Raw genomic sequence first — 20,253 nt, 5'->3', positions numbered from 1 at the left:
ATAAAATAAAAAGGGTTTGCATGTATTTATTTACAGAAGACATAAAAACAATCCCATATCATATTTCCAAATCAACTGATACACAGAGGTCTAGTCGACATGAGGTACACAAACATGCGGCCAAATTTACATTGTGTGTAATTATACTGACATTAAACAATTGAAGGTGGAAATACATACTTGCAATATTTTCAGAGCTTTAACACAAAATTACAACGGTGTTTTTTTCGTATATCCGTCAAGTTTAAGACATTAATGCATAAATCCATAATCTTTGAGAACAGCAGTTTTCAAAATTTGTGGGAAGCACTCCCCCTGGGGGCAGCAAAAGACATGTCTTGAATGGAGGTGCGTTAGCATACAAAATCAGTGAACACTTATCATCCTACCTTTTAAAAATATATTTTTATTTCGACGAGCTGCACTTAAAATTACATTTAACCAAACCTCCAAATCGTATAATTTGGCAATGGGTGGGTGCCACGGACATTAAGATGACATTAAAATATATATATAATTTGGCAAAGAAGGATCACAAAATTAATCACTACTGTGTAAAAAACCAAAACAAAACAAAAAACTTTACAAGAAAAAAACAAACAAGTCCATTTGCCATTGAGGTCACATCCCCGCTAGGTAGGACTAAAAAACTTCAGGGAGTTTCAGTGCCTGAAAAAAGAAATAAATTAAAATAAAACATTTTTTTTGTGGACAGGCAAAAAATTGTTTTTTTAAAGACTATAATAACTACAATAATAGCAATATGAATATGTAACAAAGGATGATGATATAGCTTTCATATTTCTTATTCAAATGTGTTTTACATTTAAGAATTTAAATAGAATTGTTTAATTTCATTTTTGATTTGGCTCGGTGACCAACAAAAACATTTTTGGGGCTGAACACTTAGAAGTCAAACACACATTTCACAATATCGATTTGGTATAAATGAATAGGACACTACTCGGAACCAGAGGTAAGATCAGGTCCACAAAAAATCCAGCCCGACCCGACCCAGGCCTGCGGGTATAAAAGGCGGACCCAGCCCGAGTCCGATCGATTAACTCGGTTTGCAGGACCAAGCCCGAAGCAAACCCGAATCTTTGGTAACAAAATCGAAGCTATGTACTTTATGTCTACATAGGATACATTACCCGACAATTTCCACCATCAATGGATTTTTTTAAGAGTTGACGGCAACATTTTAAGGCCATCCGCCATTTTGACAGGTTTATAATTGGGCCATAAACCACAGCAGCAGTACGTCCTTAAGAATCTAGCACAGCACCTTATGAGAGAGAGAGAGAGAGAGAGAGAGAGAGAGAGAGAGAGAGAGAGAGAGAGAGAGAGAGAGAGAGAGAGAGAGAGAGGCAGAGCGACAAAAAACAACAATGATAGGTAGATCATTTAAAAAAATAAAGCAGCCAGAGAGAAGCCTGACCCAAACATAATGATTGATATTTCAGGCCCGACATGGCTCAGTCTTGGGCTTCAGATCATATCTCTGCTAGGAGTTTGTGTTGAGGAGGTTTGGGGGTATATCATATATATATTAGAGTTTACTTATAGTCTTTTTTTAACACACGCACACACACACATTTACCTACAAACACTCTTTCCTCATTTGAATGTTGACAGCTTTTGTAAACATTAAACTTAGACTTGCAATGTTTTAAGTTTAGAAAAATATTTTTTTTTACGTTGCATTGATCATATATGCACGCTATCCGTCCCATGAAACACATTTATATACATGCTCACCGCTTTTGCGCATTTTTCATGACGCAAGAATTGCATAAATGCATTTTACTAATCAGAAGAAGTAATGCCCTTGCCGTTTAACATTGAAATAAGAATAAAAATATTAAGAGGTGTGATCATGTAGGCACGAGACTCCACGTTCAGCTGAGAATCTTGGTCATGATCTAGCTTTGATCTCATGGTCCTGCTTCTTTTAGGAGGCGCCGCTCCTATTTACTCTTCTGCGAGCCGATCATCACCTTAGACACGAAATTGACGATGGCGCTAGCCGGCTGCTCGGGGTCGTGCTCGGCAAAAAGGTGGCACACGTTGTCCATGGAGGTGCCGCTCTTTCGGGCCACAAAGCCAAAGATTCTGCGAGGAAGAACAGAAAAGCGTAAGGGAAATGTCCTCGCGTTTCAATAGCGGGTGTAAATATAGTTCTTACTTTGCTGACGTGCAGCCATCTCTTTTCCACCTGTTGTGGGGGAAAATGACCAATTATAACAAACACCTTCAAACGTTCTTAAGAAACGTGCCTAGTGTGGAATATATTTTCCACCAAAAAGACAATAGGTAACTACGTCAGACTCATTGTCACCTCCGCTGCTCGCTGACTCCAAACTATATTTCTGATTAACGTTTTTGGCTGCATATTTTACTATTTACAGTTTACTATTTGCAGAATATGATTTTTCCCCCCCGTAGACGTCTGCGTTGTATGCTGGTAAAAACGTTTCATTTCCTAACCAACTGTTCAATCATCATTTGAATCGGTCAGTATTGGCTAATGTTAATCAGAGGTAAAGGAGGCGGGTCTTTTTTAGCATTTATAGGCTCACATAGGAAAAAGCAGGGCAAAACTAGACCTGCAATTGGCCGACAAAAGATTTGAGTCACACATTTGGTTGCTCTACTGCCTGGAGAAATCATTTTTTACTACTGTAGCCTGTATTTGTAAACAGGAATTATGGGGCTAAACAGACAGCTAGCAACAAGCAACGTCAATCGATGCAGATACTTCTCGGCTGATTTTTTCCTTTATTTGTCGGCATTATCGCGTGTTTTGGGGTGCGCAAATATTTTACGTGGTTGGATTTATCAGCGCGGCAGGGCAGTGGTTAGCGTGTGTGCGGTACAGTTCTGAGGTCATGAGATTGAACCTTACCGTGTGGAGTTTGCATGTTCTCCCCGTGCCTGTGTGGGTTGTTTTTCGGGCACTCCGGTTTTCTCCCACATTCCAAAAACATGCATTTCAGGTTAATTGGCCGGTCCAAATCGTCCCTAGGTGTGAATGAGCGAGTGAGTTGTCTGTCTACGAGTGGCCTGCGACTGGCTGGCAACCGGTTAAGGGTGTACCCTGCCCACTCCCCAAAGATAGCTGGAATCGGCTCCAGCACCTTGTGACCTTACTGAGGATAAGCAGTGCAGATAATGGATGGATTTACTACACTCACGGATGTAAGAGGACCATGGTTGCGTATTATTATTGGAACGTGATGGCTGCAAGACGACTTTGGTGAGCTACCCCGACTTTATATTTTACCCGGTATCTTGTTTCAGACAGATTTTAATGTTTTTGTGAAGAGTCTATTCTTGAATTCAATTCAAGTGTTTATTGTCTTATGCACAGTAGAGAACCACGTTTCCCCGCACAATGAAATCCTTACTTTGCTGTCCACACGGTTGCCAGCAAAAAAGAAAATTGAAACTAAGAAATGGATGGCATTTCTTGAATCCCAAGAGTTAAACCTTCCTAATGATTTGTGGAATGACGCATTTAAGTGATTGGTGACATCAGACAGACACAGTGTCCGTACGTGACACGCATTTGCTTCTTTGAAAGCCATCACAATGGCAAGGGGTTAATACGTTTGACTGAACTAGGACTTGTAGACTGTAGAGCCTTATACTCCTGTGGGCTTCATGTAAGGAAAATATAGGACAAAAAAACTATTTTTGGGGGTGCGCCCTATAGTCCTGGAAATGTGGTAATTTTAATTACTTCATATTAGGAAAATGTGCTTGTCACACGGGCAATTCAGGCTACAAGCATAATCCTGAAACGAATTAAGCTCCTATGAAGAGGTAGCAGTGTGAAATTTGAATAGTAAGGTTACCACACGAGTTCCTTCACATTCCCACAAGGGAACACAGATCCCCACTCGATTAGAATTTGCACATATCTTACTCACTTTCTATCTTGAGGGTCCAAAGCACAGAAAATCACCGTGTTGACATTGTAGTGCCTCCTGAAGAAAAGCCTGAAAAGCACCCACATGTTAGGAACACGTGAAGAGTGCTGTGTTTCTCTTTTCCATGCATGTGTTCCGCTCACTTTCTCTGGTTATCAGTCAGTGTGATTCCCTGCGAGGAGACTTTGAAATGGACCACGGTGGAAATCGGAGGCGGCTCGGCGCTCAGGGTCACGCCAGTGGCTTTCTGCACCGCCTGCACCCCCGTCAGGGACTCCATGTCCACCGAGCCAAGGTACCATACGTTACAAGCTACAAACGGTACACCACACACATTTGATTTTACTGGAAATGATAAAGGCCACATAATAAAAATCAGGGTTTGTACACCTTTTTCATGACCAAATTCAAGAACTTTTTAAGGACTTTCGAAGCAATTTTTTTTTTCTATTTAAATTTCTCCAGAACAATTAGAAGAAAAAATCCGGTACAGGTCAATCACGTAGTTTGCTCATCCACAACTATATCTGCTATTCACATAGGATTATTAATGTTGCTTGTGCATTTATCAAGTTATTTGAGTTTTAGATCTTGAGTAAATCGCAAATGTTTTTGTTTTTTCGGACAACTCTCTCCCTTTGATGGTGTTGGGTAAAATGATGGTAATAGCTTACATTTTCAGTTGCAGGAAGTTCTTCCCATAACAATTCCCCAATGGGAAATACTACCTTGAATTTTTGCATTACCCATGATTGATACGTAATCCTTGCACTCATACTTAGGGCTGCAACTCATGATTATTTGAATAGCCAATGAATCTGTCAATGATTAATTGATGAATCATATTTTTAAAATAAAAAAGATTTTTAATTTCCCCTATATATTTAAAAATTGAAGGTATGGACGGATAGCAAAATAGTGCAAGAAACAACAGATTATTCTATAATATAAAACAATCAAATATACAAGTGTTAGTCATATAACTTAACAATAAACAAATATACATACAAATGCAAATGTATGACATCACCTGCAGATGTGTAAGATACCATACTAACACCTTACCCAAACATCATATTAGGGCTGCAATAACGAATCAATAAAATCGATTAAAATCGACTATTAAAAGCGTTGGAGACGACTTAAATCATCGGTGTATTCGTCTCTCTCAGCACATCAATTCAATGCAAATAAGTGTGCACGCTGATAGTACAGTTTAGTCCAACAGAGGGCGTCCTAAGACCGCATTTTTCACCAGGTCATTTACATCCAAATCCAAATTTGCACTTTTCAGACATTGAAATCTAACTAAATGTGCTATATAAACAAAATTGATGGTACAATAAGATGCATACATTGCAGTCATAAATAAATGAAGACATATATCTGACCAAAAAAACGTATATTATATACAGTGTATTGATTTGACTTATTTAATGTATAGAGATTTGGGGAAATACATATATGCAATATAGAATATTGATTCGTTATAGAAGACAGCTATTTGGATTGTGCATGATTGTAGGCATAAAACATACAGTTAATAAAACCCAACATGTTAAAATTTGAAGATATATTGTAACTTAAATCCCTACTATTAGTATCTAAAGCAAGTAAGCAACGAATATTCAACAGTTGTTTCTCAACAAAGCAGAGACGTATCATCTCAGGGGAATCCAGAACATTAAGGTCGAATATTCTCGCACAACATTACAAAGCTATCTATTTACGGAACTTTTTAAACGATGACATTAAAAATCTGCCTTATTGACATATAAACATCATAAACTGTACGTATTCTGGATGAATATTCTAGAGAAGATACATTTCTGTAGATATTCCATTTTATACAAGTCCTCCTTATTTTCTTAAGTTTGGTTTTCTTGTTATGATTTTGAATTTGTCTTTCCTGCATCTTTTTTCACTTTATTAAAATGTATCTTACATATTTACAGGCTTATAGCATTTATTCGTATGTATTTCTCTTTTTTTTTCATTTTCGTTTTTTTTCTTTTGTAAGCTATTTTTTCTATTTTCAATCCGTCCAAAACATTCAAATATTGAGGAAACAAAAGTAATCCAAAATGATAATCATCCGATTCAGCCATTATTAAAATAATTGTTAGTTGCTGCCCTAGATCATAATACATGTAGACTTATCATACAAAACAAAAAGAAAAAAGAGCGATAAATTACATTTCATGTTTAGCAATATTTTTATCTGCCAAAAAATATCTAAATGTGATCAAAATGTTGCCAATGAAGGCTGTATGTTTTATGCCTACAATCATGCACAATCCTAATAGCTTTCTTCTACAACGAATCAATTTCGTTAGATCTTTGAATATGATACCAACATTCCTGATGCACAAATGATATATAATATGCTAAAGAATCTGGCCCTTGTGTTGAGATAAACATGTCGTCATTATAATTTGTCTTTTTACTTTTTTATATTTTATTAATCTATTGTAAAAAAAAAATCTGCAGCACTTTCTGTTCCCTTAAAAATAGTTAACTCTCTAGTGGTTTACTGTTTCTTGCCAATTTGGTTTGTAAAGAAGTAATGTTCAACAATTCTTTTTTTTAATGTAAAATACTTTTATAAAAACGTCCTCTGTCGGACCAAAGGGGTACTACAATCTTACACCTTAACTCCAAAAATGCAATGACCTTATTTTCACTTATTTAAGGGATTACCTCATGTGCAGTCCCTTCTCAAGGTTTCTTCATTTTCCTCATGTTAAGGTTTTTGAGCTTTTCCTTGCCATCATGTAGGTTATAGAACAGGGGATGGTGTAATAATAGTTTGTGGTTTGCAATAATCTGTGGTCTGTGCAGCCCTTTGAGACTCTTTGTGATTAAGGGCTATACAAATAAACATGACTTGATTTGACTTATTTAACACACTAAGTGGCTTATAAATGATAAGACAATGTCATACAAACTAACTCAGCAAATTACAAGGGGACGAAGAAATGGAATGGCAAAGCGAGGCCAACAGAAAGCAGTGTCGGCATAATTTTCAAGCAGATTTGTTGTGAACAATGGCAACAATTTCAACAATTTACAAGCAATTCACGAAAAATTCAAGCACATTTTTATCATTGAAAACAGAACATTGAAATTCAAGCATTTTAATGGATTTCAAGCACCTGTACGAACCCTGAAATGTCAAATGTCTCAAGTTTTGCCCTATTGTGATCTGAAGAGATTTAAATTTTTGTTTTATTTTCTTGAGATGTATAACCCACATCTAAACTGAGGATCAGAAAAGTGTCACCTATCACTAAATGTACCGTATTTTCCTGGACTATAAGGCGCAACCCAAAAACCCAAATTGCCCAGGAATTTTAACGTGCGCCTTATAATCCAGTGCCCCTTATAATTCAGTGTGCTTTATGTAGGTAAACAATTAGCAATGCATACCCACTTTATTACAATATTTGTTCAGTCTTACCAAAATTGCATGCCAATGGTGGCAACGGGAATCAAACCCAGATAGCAGCAGTAAGAGCACAGAATTCTATCCACCAAGCTACTGTGGACATATATGATGAAGGAAATGGCAAGATGTTTTATATCATCATAACACTATTTTTGGTCATGGTACCAGATACAAATGTTGAAGAAATGACAAAACAGAAAGTGATTATAATCGATATTGTGAATTTCCCTATGGGAGATGAATATAGTATCTATCTATCTATTCAACTTTTTTTTACGTTTTCTTAGCCAGTAATGTAAGTGACTAATGTTGTTAAATTCGTGCAGCCATGCATTTATTCATATCTTTCAGGACGACCAAATTACTTCCCACAATGCCCTTCTCTTCATTCAGTTCGGAATATTGCACCGCTCAATGAAAACGTTTCTAGTAGTTGATAAAGTACTGTATCTATCTGTCTGTCTATCCATCTATGAAACCTTTTTTTACGTTTTCTTGGCTCTAAGTATTGTAAGTGAATAAGGTTGTTAGATTCGTGCAGCCATGCATTTATTTACATATGTCAGGATAACCTAATTACTTCCTACAATGCCTTTTTCTTCATTCAGTTTAGAATTTCGTACCGCTCAATAAAAACTTTGCTAGTAGGGGATACAATTCTGTATTTTGGTGGTCCCCAACCTTTTTGTGCACTGTTTAAAGTCTGACACTATGTTTGCCGCCCGGTCCCGTAATATCATCGACACGTGGTACTCTGACTAAAAATAGTTTAATGATGACATAAAACCTAATGCCTTTTGGTGTATAGTCTGTATCCCTGGTAGGTAGTATCCGACACTGTCAGATATAACGAAATTGTGAATATGCTTAATTGCTGTTAAAATTGTTGCGAAAAATTGTTCAAACCTCACATTGTTCATTTGCTGTTAAAAGTGTCAATAAAATTGTTCAAACCAAAAATTCCAGGTTTGATCCCTGTGATCAGTAACATATTTTGACAAATTCAATCAATGCTCAAATATGGTAATTATTTTTAGTTCAAGCCTAACCCTTTCTCTAGTTTGAATTATATGCGCAATATAGTCCGGTGTACCTTACATACGAAAACATATCACTAAAGAAAAATCTTTGGGGGTACGCCTTATAGTGCGTAAAATACGGTAAATGTAAACACAAGCATTCTTCTACTTTACCTGCTCCTTGTTTGAGAAGTTCCGCAGCAGAATTAGTGACAGACTGAGGCGTCTTCTCAACCACGTCTTCGAGAGGGTCTAAAAGAAAGTTAGATGGGAAAATATAACTCCCGTAACATTTTCAAAGTATGAGATTTTGGCGAGCTTGTGAACGTGTTTACCTTTGTCGGGTATGATAAGTTTACAAGGCAGGGCCAATGGAGTTATTGAATGCTGGCAAACCAGAGCAGGTAAACTTCCTGTAAACCAATACAGTGTTTTGTTGAGTAATACACACACAAGATGAGTCATGCATTATAACCAAACCAATATTTTTCACTAAATTCTTGTTTTCTAAATCACATTCGAGTCGCCACTTAAGGTTTTTATTGGCAGTAGAGTTGTGAATAACACATTAGAAATAGAAATCCGAGATGTCGAGTACTGATGGACATTGGACTAATAGGTAGACGGATGAGTACTAGTTCCCCAGGATGGCCTTCTAGTGGTCATTTTATAAATTAGGAACGAACATTTCGAAGATTAGTTTATGCCAGGGGTAGGGAACCTTTTTCAGAGCAATAATAGCAATAAAAGCCAAAGTATTTAGATTTTTTATTGGGGGGGAGCCACACTATATATTTTAAGACAGATTTCAACAAAACTTCCAAACTGGTTCTAAAGACAAAAGCTAATTCCTTAGCACATTTTATTTTACTGTGTTACATTTGATGATTCGATTAAACCTGTGAAATAGTCAACTTTATTGTAAATTCTTCAGGATAAACAGAAAATTGAAATTACATTTCTCTCAGCTTTTAGTGTCTAGAAGATCAAATATGCCAAAGCCTGTGTCCGCATCTCAATATTATTATACCACTTAAAACTTGTCTCCGTCCCGCTGTGTTGATTCTCATTTTGACTGTCATTTTTACTCTAAATAATGGTTTCAAAACCACGTGCGAGTGAAGTTCTTTTGTAAAAGTGTCACAAAATACTGCAACATATTTACTTTCAGTGCAGACGGCACTGGGCAAGGAGAAGGAGTGCACGCTATGTATAGCTCTGCCCATTCGTACCGCTCACCCAATCAAATTACTCTAGGTGCTTTGCTGGAGTTTTGGAGTGTTTACAGTTTGTTCTGTGGATTTTGACCATAAAGTGTTTCAACAGTGAACACACACTGTTTAATGAGCTTCCATATAAAAGATTGTACAGCCAAAAGAGTGTCTTTGGTGTGACAACTTGACTGTAAATTTTTGGTAAGACTGTGCCCTACATATACTGCACCAAACCTGTTCTAGCGTTGCAATTGCTAAATTTGGCTGTGCGTGTAGCAATACAGTAATTACTTGTAAATATCTTTCCATTTGAAAAAAAAAAACACTGATTTAGGACTTTTATCTATTCATACAACTAAATATGTGTTGTTAATTGGATTTTACAGAACTCTAAGATGACTTACGTATTCCAAATTGAAGTACAATATGTAAAAAAACACTTACATTTTAGCCAGTCTATAAGCATTACTTTTAAATATTTTATTAAGCGTCCACCCTGGAGTGCCACGTCTAATCTCATCATAAACAATATTCAGTACGTAGTTATCAATTAGTATGAAGATACATTTTATTTCTAAAAACTAAAGATAATCTAATGAGTTACTTGGGTCATGCCAACAACAATTAGGATGATTTTTATTACCCAATGTTTTGGGGGGACATTTTCTGTTAGTTATTATTCATGCTATGCATTTGATAAGGAGTTATAGAGCTTTCTCTTATGTTGGGAGTCGTGGTTTTTTTCGGCTCTGTATTATGAATAGCAGTTTTTGTTGTTGTTACAGGTATTGGGGACATTTCAAGAGTTACAGAAAATTCTAGTACAAATTTTGATAAGTGGTGTAATATATCATTTAAAATAGGGAATAATGGAATATTTAAGTGTATATTAAGAAATGTAGTATGTCCTTTATCGTACCTGAATTTCAGGAATATACACACAAGTAATGGTGAGAATAAGTGGTTGGGTGAATCAATGACAAGTAGTCTTAGCAAAATGTGGTAGTTTTGGTGAAAGTAATATATTCAAATGACTGTAAATATTAACACACAATAAAGTCCCCCCCCCCCAAATGATTTAATTTGTTAGTGACTCCAGCAAAAAGTAGTGGAATTTCCATTCATGTGCTAAGGAAATGACTCTTTAAATATGGTGAGTGATGAAATGTAGGATATCCTGGAATGTAAAATATAAGTGTGAACTATGAGGCATCATTTGAGCAGTAAATCATACTTGCTCTCACATATTACACATTCACACAAACACAACCATATTCTCATAAAGCCACGTCCATGCACAAACAGTGCCATCCTTTCTCATACACACTTCTAAACTCTCTCTCTCTCTCTCTCACACACACACACTACTATACACTCTCATACACACTACTTTACTCACTCACACAAGGTACTTTACTCTCATACATACACTACTATGCTGTACTCCCATACAAACACCACTACAATTTAATGCATACTATTATACTCTCACACACAAACTCCTATAGATTCTCAGGCACACGCTATTATACTCTCTCACAAACACTATAATTTTTTTCTCGAAAACCAATAAACTTAATATTACTTCAGAAGTTTTTCACACCTAATTTGATGATCACCTCAACTTTCAGTTTCGTTTTACTTTAGTACTCTTGGTTACCAAGGCGATGCACACTTCTGTGTGTATATGTTGTACAGTTTGACGTCATACTGGAGTTGCTCCCGTTATAGTGGTATGTGTGAGAGAGTATAGTAGTATGTGTATGAGAGTATAGTAATGTTTGTGCAAGAGTTTAGCAATGTGTCTGTGAAAATACAGTTATATAAGTGAGAGGGTATAGTATTGTGTGTAAGGGAGTATAGTAATATTTGTGAGAGAGTATAGTATTGTGTATGTGAAAGTATGGTAGTGGGTGTGAGATAGAGAACAGTAGTGTGTATGGAATAGTACAGTGAATTTTGTTGCATGAGTATAACATACCTGTCAACCTGTACTGTTTTGCCAGACAAAGTATGTTTTTTATGCCTTTCAAGACGTGTACGACGTACGAGAAAATCTGTACGGAAAAACGCAAATTTGTCAATTATGGGTACCATCCGGTATACACCGACTATCATGAAACGGCAAATCAATCAAGTCAAACGAGTTCGCCGCGGAAGCCTCTATCTCTGTATCGTTTTTTTCATTGCAAACGAAGCGAGCGGTTTGATGTAGTGAAAAGAAGTCCGTCTCGTTTTAGAGAACCGGCTTTTTCGGCTCAATTCATTAAAGAGAGCCGGCTCTCAAACGGCTCACTTGCTTTGATGAATAATATTACGAATTATTATGTTGTATAAAGAAGTTACGAAAAAAAGGAAGTATAAAATGAGAAAATGAAAAATACAGGTTTGTGGTTATCCTTTTAATCAGTATATTACCAACAATAATTTAATGCAGAAAATGAATTCATAATTTGAATAAGAAAATGTATTATTCTACTTAATGTGAATTTCCCTTCGGGGATGAATAAAGTATCTATCTATCTATCTATCTATCTATCTATCTATCTATCTATCTCATCTAATTATATTTGCATGTATTTTTTCCTTCTACAGTGAACGTCCAAGCTACTTCATTTTTGAACTTTTTTTTATAATAAACCTCATTCATGTCGAGCAACTCAGGATCTCACAACAAAATGTTAATTAACAATATTTATGATATAACGAAACGCATGTACAATGTAACATGTTAAACTACATAAATAAACACGTTTGAAAAAAAAATATGGTGTAAGATTTTTTTGTATTTTGTAAGGGAAAATACGACAGTTTGTAAGGGCATGGAGCCCTGGAGGTTGACAGGTATGGTATAACGGTGTCTGTATAATATAGTTGTGCATGTGCAGGATGATTGATTCCTCGAACAGCCTTTCATAGTGAACAGCAGATGGCAGCAGAGTGCGGTACGAATTGGCAAGCCCTGCGTTGACAGGCAAAGTGATGTGACTGCTCTTGTAACTCACCAAAATAAGGCTCATTTGGGCAACCCTTCAAGCGAACACCTTTCGGTGTGCACTCAATCAGGAAGTGACGAACTAACTCATTGGCGAGATCTCCGGCTGACAAACACAAACACACAAAAACAACATCAGGACTTCATCAGAGACAGGTCAGGCCACATAAAACAGCAGTTAGCTCCGAGCAAATCAGGTAATCCCCGCCCACCCCAAACACATCAAGTTGAGATGAAAAGGATTATGAATACGCAGAAGAGCCTCATAGGCAGGCGGGAAAATCTGAGGAATGTTACGGACACAAAGACTTGGAGAAAGACCCGTTCCTTGAGATGGGTTGGGTTTCACACTAATAAGGAACCACAATGGGCTAAACTGAGCGTGCGGAGGGTGAGGGGGAAGACCGTGTCATGATGTCACCACAGGTAGCTTTGGACCGATTTGGGTGGACGGTGAACAAAGAGGACAGGTGTGCGGGTCCAGGGTTCAAATAGGCAGAAAGGTATGTCCGTACTTTTGTGCCATTAGGAATACGTTTTGGAAAAAAAAAACAAAGGCAGATCTTCAGATATCTGCTTTATTATAGTCCCTTGGAGCTAAAGTGATATCCAACTCTGTGACTTTGTTTTATGGAATGTTTGGTTTCCCCCAGACGACGGATTTGACTCCAAAAAAAACCTGTTATAGCTCAACGATATCGCTTCTATGACATCGCTTTCCAGGAGAATGTACCTTGACGGGAAAAGGCCTCTGGATGGAGAGAAGCCTTTATAAAGGTTGTAAATTGAGATGCTTGTGTTCTATATTTTGCTTCATCACCTGAGATAAACCTTTGACGAAGGACGAGACGCTCCGGTGGCTGTACAAAGGCTGGTACAGTGAATGGTAAATTGAAACGGCTTTGGGTGAGGCCCAAGATGTCCCTACGAACTAACTTTCTGGGATGTTGGGGATTTGTTGTAACAACACAATAGGGAATTCAAACCTAACAATTTCATGTATTCGTTCTCATTAATAAGCAATGACAATTAAGGAGCGAAGGTAAAACTAATACTACTTTTTGGTTGTCCCAATAAATTAGCTTATTTTTTATTAATTGTTTGAAATAAGACGAATTTAGGTGTGTTTAAAACAATGATATTGTTATAAAAAAACAATTCTTTTTTGGTGGGCAATACGTATAAAACTACACATACACATTTTTAAGCTTTTTTAAAGAAATGACTCATTTTCTGGTGGTTCAACTTTAACTTAAGAATTTGTTGTTGTCATTTTCAATTAAATAATCATACTTTTATCATTTGCATTAAAACAAATGCGATAATTTTGGGGTGTTTCAAACCAAATTACCAAACCAATTACATTATTATTTTAATTTATTTTCAAGAAATATCCCAAGTCTTAAGGTATAAGGCAGAGGGAGGCAGGTGATTTGGGGTCGCTGTGGTTCGTGGTTGATAATTAAAGCTGACCAACATTTTCTGTTTTTGTTAGGTGTTGCTTTGCAGAAAGTGCCCCAATCAAACACAAAAAAAATCAAATTGATCCAAGAAAGGGATCAATCTTGGCCCGAGTTTGATAAAAGACAAAGGACCTTTGTTCTTTCGTTAGTGAAACAGCATGGTTTGCTGCATTTTCCGGTATTTTGAAATGTCCATTTTTGTAAATGAAGAAAACTTTTGTCGGAGGGAGTTAATGCACGATGAAAATCCGCAAAGTTCTGCAATAGAGCAAGGGATTACAATATTGAGAAATTTGCTCTGCATCTCTAGCAGTTCGTTATTGTAAGTCATGAATTAGACAACCATCTCACAAAGCTCAACATTTTTGAGGATTTTTTTGGTCTACCTAGCAATCAAAGTCATTATTAGCTTGAGTATATAATGCATCTGCTAGAAAGAAAACAATCTCAATTAACGATTTTAAATGTCAAATGGGATCCATAAACATGATATAATATTAGCAAGTCGGCCTTTATGAATTTGAAGAGTTCAATTGGCTTTACGTTCTCTTCATGTTGCCTCACTTTTAAAAAATATAGTTGTGCAAATGTAAACAGTATGCATGTGGCTACCTTCATTTCAAGAAGGACATAAGGATTGCCAAAAATACTACTTTCCGGCAATGAGTGAACACAGTAATGTCTAACCTTTTTTACTTTGCTGCATAACAGAAGGTGGGGGCGTGGCCACCTTCATTGCCAGCCCGTAGGCGCCTCTAAAAGAATGGCTGTCACGCACGATGAAGCAGCCTGGCTTCTTGTCCTTTAAGACTGAAATGGCTGTGAGACAAAAGAACAAGGATCTTTTTTATCGAGAGAAAAAAAATAATAAAAGCTGAAATCAGATGTGAAAATTCCAGAGTTCTTGATCTGTGTATGTAAAGCAATTCAAATGTTGTGCCCGTAGTGGGCACTTGTTTTCAGGTCCAGCTTGACCTTGTGCAGGTGAGTTAATCTGTTGTATTCAGTGTCAACAAACATTGCCTATTTACTCGCTTACAGACAACCATAACACTGCAAATAACTCAATTCCCAACTCATTATTATTTTTTTTTTCTTTTATCATTTGCAGGAATCATTTTCTCATTTCACTCAAGAAAAACAGAAAATATTGTAAACTATTTTTTTTCTTTATATTTTTAGTATTATATTTCTTATTTTAGTATATGTTCAGTGTATTCCCCTAGATAAATAAGAATTCAAATCCTTAACCCACCTTTGTAAAATTACAATATTTGTATTTTTTGCAAAAAGTTGTAAAAACATTTTTGGGATGCTGACTTTCTTCACATCAACATAGTCATAAGGTGCTATTGTTCAGGCTCACAATGAATAAATGAATGCATGGATTCACTTTATTGTCATTATACAAGTACAACAAAATTGAAGGGATTCTCCTTTCAGAGCAAGTTAACAAATTAAAAAGGTAAACATGTGCAAATGTTAAAAAAACAATGTTATTTTTTACCATTAAATACATTATATAGTATTTTCTCGATAGGAAATTTGTTTAGAAGCCCGGCCTACAGGTGCAGAATTGTGTTACCTTGGACTGTAATTATCAGGCTTAAGTAAGTATAATAACATTCTCATAAACTCTACAAAACGAGATATTTTTTTTTTTTGCCCAAACATTTCACACCAAAAAAAGCACATTTCTTTTCTCATTTATGGGAAGTATAATGTATAAAAATGGACAGAATTTTCTGCTAAAGGGATAACATTTTTGCAGCAAAAACTTTAAAGTATTGAAAGTAATTTTTCTTTATGCCACTACAGATTTCATTTAAAAGTGTGCAAAACCCAGGAAAAGCAAAACGACCAAGCAACTGAAACTGCAAACTCAACCGAGCATGAATTATTCTGTTGGCAAATCATTTTGTCTCAATGACCTTATACTAATTTAATTCATAGTTTTGCTTATTTATATATATTTTTTTAATATTGGTATTTTATTTGTATTATTATTCATTTTTGTTTTTATATTTTTATATACATTTTTGATGAATATTTTCTATATTCTGCTGTATTAATAATGTTTTTCCTCAACTTGGAACATGTATTTGAAATGTGAAGGTGCATGAATTGAGGGGAGTAAAAAAATCATATCTAAAATGAATATAAAAAAAATAATAGTAATGTTTAACATGAGCAAAGCTGTCTGAAAGCTTAACAGTAAAGATTTTACCCGGATTTCTTTCCTAGAACTTTTTTAAAATATTACATTTTTACTAAAATGTTTGCAGCATAACAGGTTTGACTCAATAAACCTACCCTGATCTCTTGAGATGTCTGCCTTGTACCAGAATTTGGATGTGTCTTGCACAAATTTGACAGTAACCTGCTTGCTTACGAGCACATCTGCAAAAAACAAAAACAAAAAAACAGCTTAACACATTCTCCGTGTTTATCAAGTGCAGTTCCTCTTTAGGTGCTTCTAGTTATTTGCTCACCTGGTAGAGGTGATCCTGTTCTCAGCATATGAGTTGACAGGTCAGGCAAGACATTGGGGAAAGGAATACTCAGCAAACTATTGCTGTGCGGACTAGAGAACCCACTCATAGCTGGGGAGGCAGTCCCTCTATGTTCCCCATCAGACGCCCTCTTCTTCTCTGGCAGATGTGGGGGTAGGATGTGCCTTTCCATGCTCCCGTTTCCGAGCAGTGAGTCGGGATTGGGACAATGCGACTCGTAACCCAAAACCAAGTCATCCTGCTCGTCAAAGCTTTGGGCGGGACTATGGCTGTGGGCGTAAAGTGCCATGCGGCTACGTTGGCTGCTACGGGGCGAGCTATGGCCGTTTGGTGCCGGATGAACATGTTGGCGGGTGTAGTCCAGTGGCGAGGAGTGCTGGGTGGCTTGCCTGTTGGAGGGGAAGCTGTTCAAAGAAGCCTGGCGGCTCACAACGACATGTTCTGGCCAATGATGGTTCACTGATGGACTAAAGATGAGGAAAAGAGAGAGATTTTCAACAATAAGAATGCGAACATTGTCGGATTAAAATCAGAATTCAGGTTTTCGGACCACCTAGAATAATTCATTCACATAGACGTAACTTTGTATATCAGGGGTCAGGAACTCATGGCTCGCAGGCCAGATATGGCTATAGATTGTAAGGAGCAACCCCCAAAAAATAGTCTTTGGTCGGACATATTTATAGTGTAAGGCGCACCATACTATAAGGCGAATTAAATTGAGACTACAATAAGAAGTTACGTGGTTAAGGGTACATATAAATGCAAAAATATGTGCTGTTAACTCTAATCACAAATCATTTGCATTGGTAATCAAGCCTGGATAGTAGCAATGAGCGTAACGACACATTACGACTAAACTACCAGTAGTGCAGATACCATAAGAAAAGGTATTAGAGCTCATCTCATCATCACACTATGTTTACTAATGGTGCCACAGCACTGATTTTCATTGTGTGTTACCTTTTCGTCAATAACATCTCGGTTTAATATGTAAAAGAGCTTCTAAAGTATTTTATCGAAAGACTTTCTAAGGTGAATAAGTGGAGAACTCTGTGTGATTAAGTGATAAAGTCTCATGCCTTGTCGTATGTCAGTTAGACCAATGATAATCTAGTCTAGTGGTAATGTGTCAGCGTTTTCAATGCTAATACTTGAATTTAATTCCTTTGCATGCAATGTTTGCCTGCATACGGTATTACTGTAAAATCTTGTATTCCCAATTTGGTATATAAGGCACACGATCACATTTCTGGCCAAATAAGGTTTTTTTGGTGCTCCTAATACAAAAAAGAAATATGGTAATTCCTGTCTGGACTACAAGCCCAAAGTTCTTTGAGGTACGATAAAGAAGATAAAATAGCCGAAGGAAAAAATAAATTAGCCAAAGAAGAAATTGTGCATCTGCATTAGAAAATACAGGAGTCAAATGGGTTTATAAGAAGTCCATGTATTTCGACTATGACCAGATTAACCCAACCACTCTCCGTTGAAGGATTAACAGTCTGAATAAGATCTATTCCCTGCATGTAAATGCACAGAATGAAGACACATCTCCATCTATATATTAATCAGGGCTTAATCTTACCTATCTGTCCGTTGATGAGACCCAAGAACAGAGGCATGTTGTGTCACATTTTGGCCTGTGTGGCAGTTCACAGAGGACGTGTCATGATTGGTCCTCTCTGAAAGTCCTCGTGATTCTGTATGGGATTTAAAAATAATGAACTTACCTTAAATTAGTTTTAAGTTATTTTGGAACACAACCTATTTCGGAAGCCAAGAAACAGCCAATAAACGGGAAAATACTGTCTCTGATGATTGGGTCAATCAATACAGTATTTGGGTTTACAGGAAATGAAAATACGGCTCATCAATCTTCATTCTATCATCACCACGTAGCAGACTGAAATCTGTGATGTGAAATAATTAGCTATAAGCTATGTTGTGAGGCTTGAGGGGATTTTCGTTTTTAAATCAATTGTGCACCGATGTAGAGTTGCTGGTTTTCCAATTGTGTACACAGAAACGCTTCAAAAAGGAAGGGAAAAAACGTTGTTGAAGTGTCATGCTTCCCAGTCCACAGTAACCATGGCAATAAAAGTGAACTGAATGTAGCTGGGATTCTGGCCTTGGTGTCTGGTTTTAAGAGGCACAGCAGGGGCAGGGTTTGGTTTCCCAGGCATTCCGAGCCAAAGACCAACAACCGTAGGCCGCAACAGCAGCGAGTTAAGGATAGAGGGAAACAGAGACAACGTGATATAGCCGAAGGCAATATCATCTGTCTGTTTGTGGAGACTATTAGATTTACATTGCCAATTTGACGTAGCACACTAAAGGAAAGGCTCCAGCGCGACATGATGAAAGGATTAAGTTTCATCGAAGTAACTTCCCACCCTCTCATGGTGGTATGATTTCCTATTCCAGAGATCAATCTGAACTGTCTGCCACTAAATTTAAACCTGTATAAACAAAATAGTGTATTTGGGTAAAAAGACATGTCTCGTGAAGTCAGACAAATGAATTCCTCGTGATTTTTGTCTTATCTTGCAAAACACGAAGAGTCTTGTGAATTTACCGTGGTTTGTTCTGAGGCCTTCCAAGGAATGGATGGTGGGTGATGGTGTTTGCTGGAACGATTGACTGAACTCCGACATGTTTTTCACTGAAAAGAATACAACTGTGAGTTATTAAACTAGCGCATTACCTACTTAACTCAACATCAGCCCCAAAATACACTAAGAAAATCTCTAACAGTTTTATCACTGACATCACGCAAGCGGTAAACCTCCAATGACAATGAGCCAGTCCTAATAGATAAGCTGCTTCTGGTTGATTGCAAATATGACTGGGAAGTAGAAAGATCTATCCTCGTAGCAGAGGATGATGCTAGCAAGGGTTTGGGAGGTTTCTCTGCTCCAATACAAGTAATTGACCAGACTCAAAAAACTCCAAATCCAGATTTGGTAGAAGTTAAGATTTTTGTTGTTGTTTTGTTTTTTAAAAAAAAGATTTGCGGGTGGTTAATACAAAACAATCTTTTTCTTTTTTTTTTAAATAAAGTTTTTATCTCAGAGAGGGCCTGTGTATTAGGTTTTTAATAAACAACTTAATTATTTTAGGGTTGTTTGAACTAAAATGCTCATACAAAGCAGTCTGATTGTTGGTATTGATCTTTGAAAAATGTCAACTAGTTAAGTTTTAGAGTTATTTAAAAAAAACAACTACCCAATAGTTGGAGCTATATTAAATAAATTTAGATTATTTATGCCAAACAACCCAAGTCAGAAAATTATCATTGACACAATTGTTTTTAGAGGACCAGATTTGTTCACACCTCCTGCGGAAAAGCCTGTAGCGACTGGATATATTTTGTTGCTACTTTATCTGGCTCCTAATTCAGTATTATCCAGATATGCGTGACTACATGAGGACTTTTGTAAAACGAATATTTGTGAACCACCTAAAATAAGCATTTCAGGCCCCCTCCCCTGAAATCTCAAATTCACTTAGTGGTTCACTCAACTCACCATAGGGTGTAGGAGGAGAAATTGGAAATGCAGGCGTAGGTGGTGTTGTGTCACTTCCAGCTTCAACTCCACTGTCAGTATCTGGACCTTGTGTCCCGTAGTCAGCACTGTCACTCCTGCACAGTACGCTCTGCTA

At 36.9% G+C, this 20,253-nt stretch overlaps 1 protein-coding gene across 5 annotated transcripts in view; it reads right to left on the bottom strand.

Moving 5' to 3' along the window:
• Window positions 1–10: 10 nt before the first annotated feature.
• LOC148374600 (tensin-3) overlaps window positions 11–20,253 on the bottom strand; it is a 59,403-nt gene continuing 39,160 nt past the window's right edge. For 3 of the 5 annotated variants that reach the window (XM_088338478.1, XM_088338469.1, XM_088338503.1), the window contains 13 exons: window positions 20,118–20,250; window positions 19,166–19,252; window positions 18,176–18,290; window positions 16,567–17,054; window positions 16,388–16,474; window positions 14,762–14,893; window positions 12,622–12,717; window positions 8,738–8,815; window positions 8,577–8,654; window positions 4,079–4,247; window positions 3,936–4,004; window positions 2,189–2,218; window positions 11–2,115 (listed from right to left, as the gene is read on the bottom strand). In XM_088338478.1, the coding sequence (XP_088194604.1) occupies window positions 1,971–2,115; window positions 2,189–2,218; window positions 3,936–4,004; window positions 4,079–4,247; window positions 8,577–8,654; window positions 8,738–8,815; window positions 12,622–12,717; window positions 14,762–14,893; window positions 16,388–16,474; window positions 16,567–17,054; window positions 18,176–18,290; window positions 19,166–19,252; window positions 20,118–20,250 (1,707 nt within the window). In that variant the 3' untranslated portion in view covers window positions 11–1,970. The remainder of the gene's footprint in view (window positions 2,116–2,188; window positions 2,219–3,935; window positions 4,005–4,078; window positions 4,248–8,576; window positions 8,655–8,737; window positions 8,816–12,621; window positions 12,718–14,761; window positions 14,894–16,387; window positions 16,475–16,566; window positions 17,055–18,175; window positions 18,291–19,165; window positions 19,253–20,117; window positions 20,251–20,253) is intronic. The other 2 variants (XM_088338494.1, XM_088338485.1) reach the window with 2 other exon arrangements.

Source organism: Urocampus carinirostris, chromosome 1, assembly GCF_059441175.1.
Source record: "Urocampus carinirostris isolate Australia breed hairy pipefish chromosome 1, RoL_Ucar_1.0, whole genome shotgun sequence".
Classification (NCBI taxonomy): domain Eukaryota; kingdom Metazoa; phylum Chordata; class Actinopteri; order Syngnathiformes; family Syngnathidae; genus Urocampus; species Urocampus carinirostris.
This window is presented reverse-complemented; position numbering and strand designations above follow the sequence as displayed.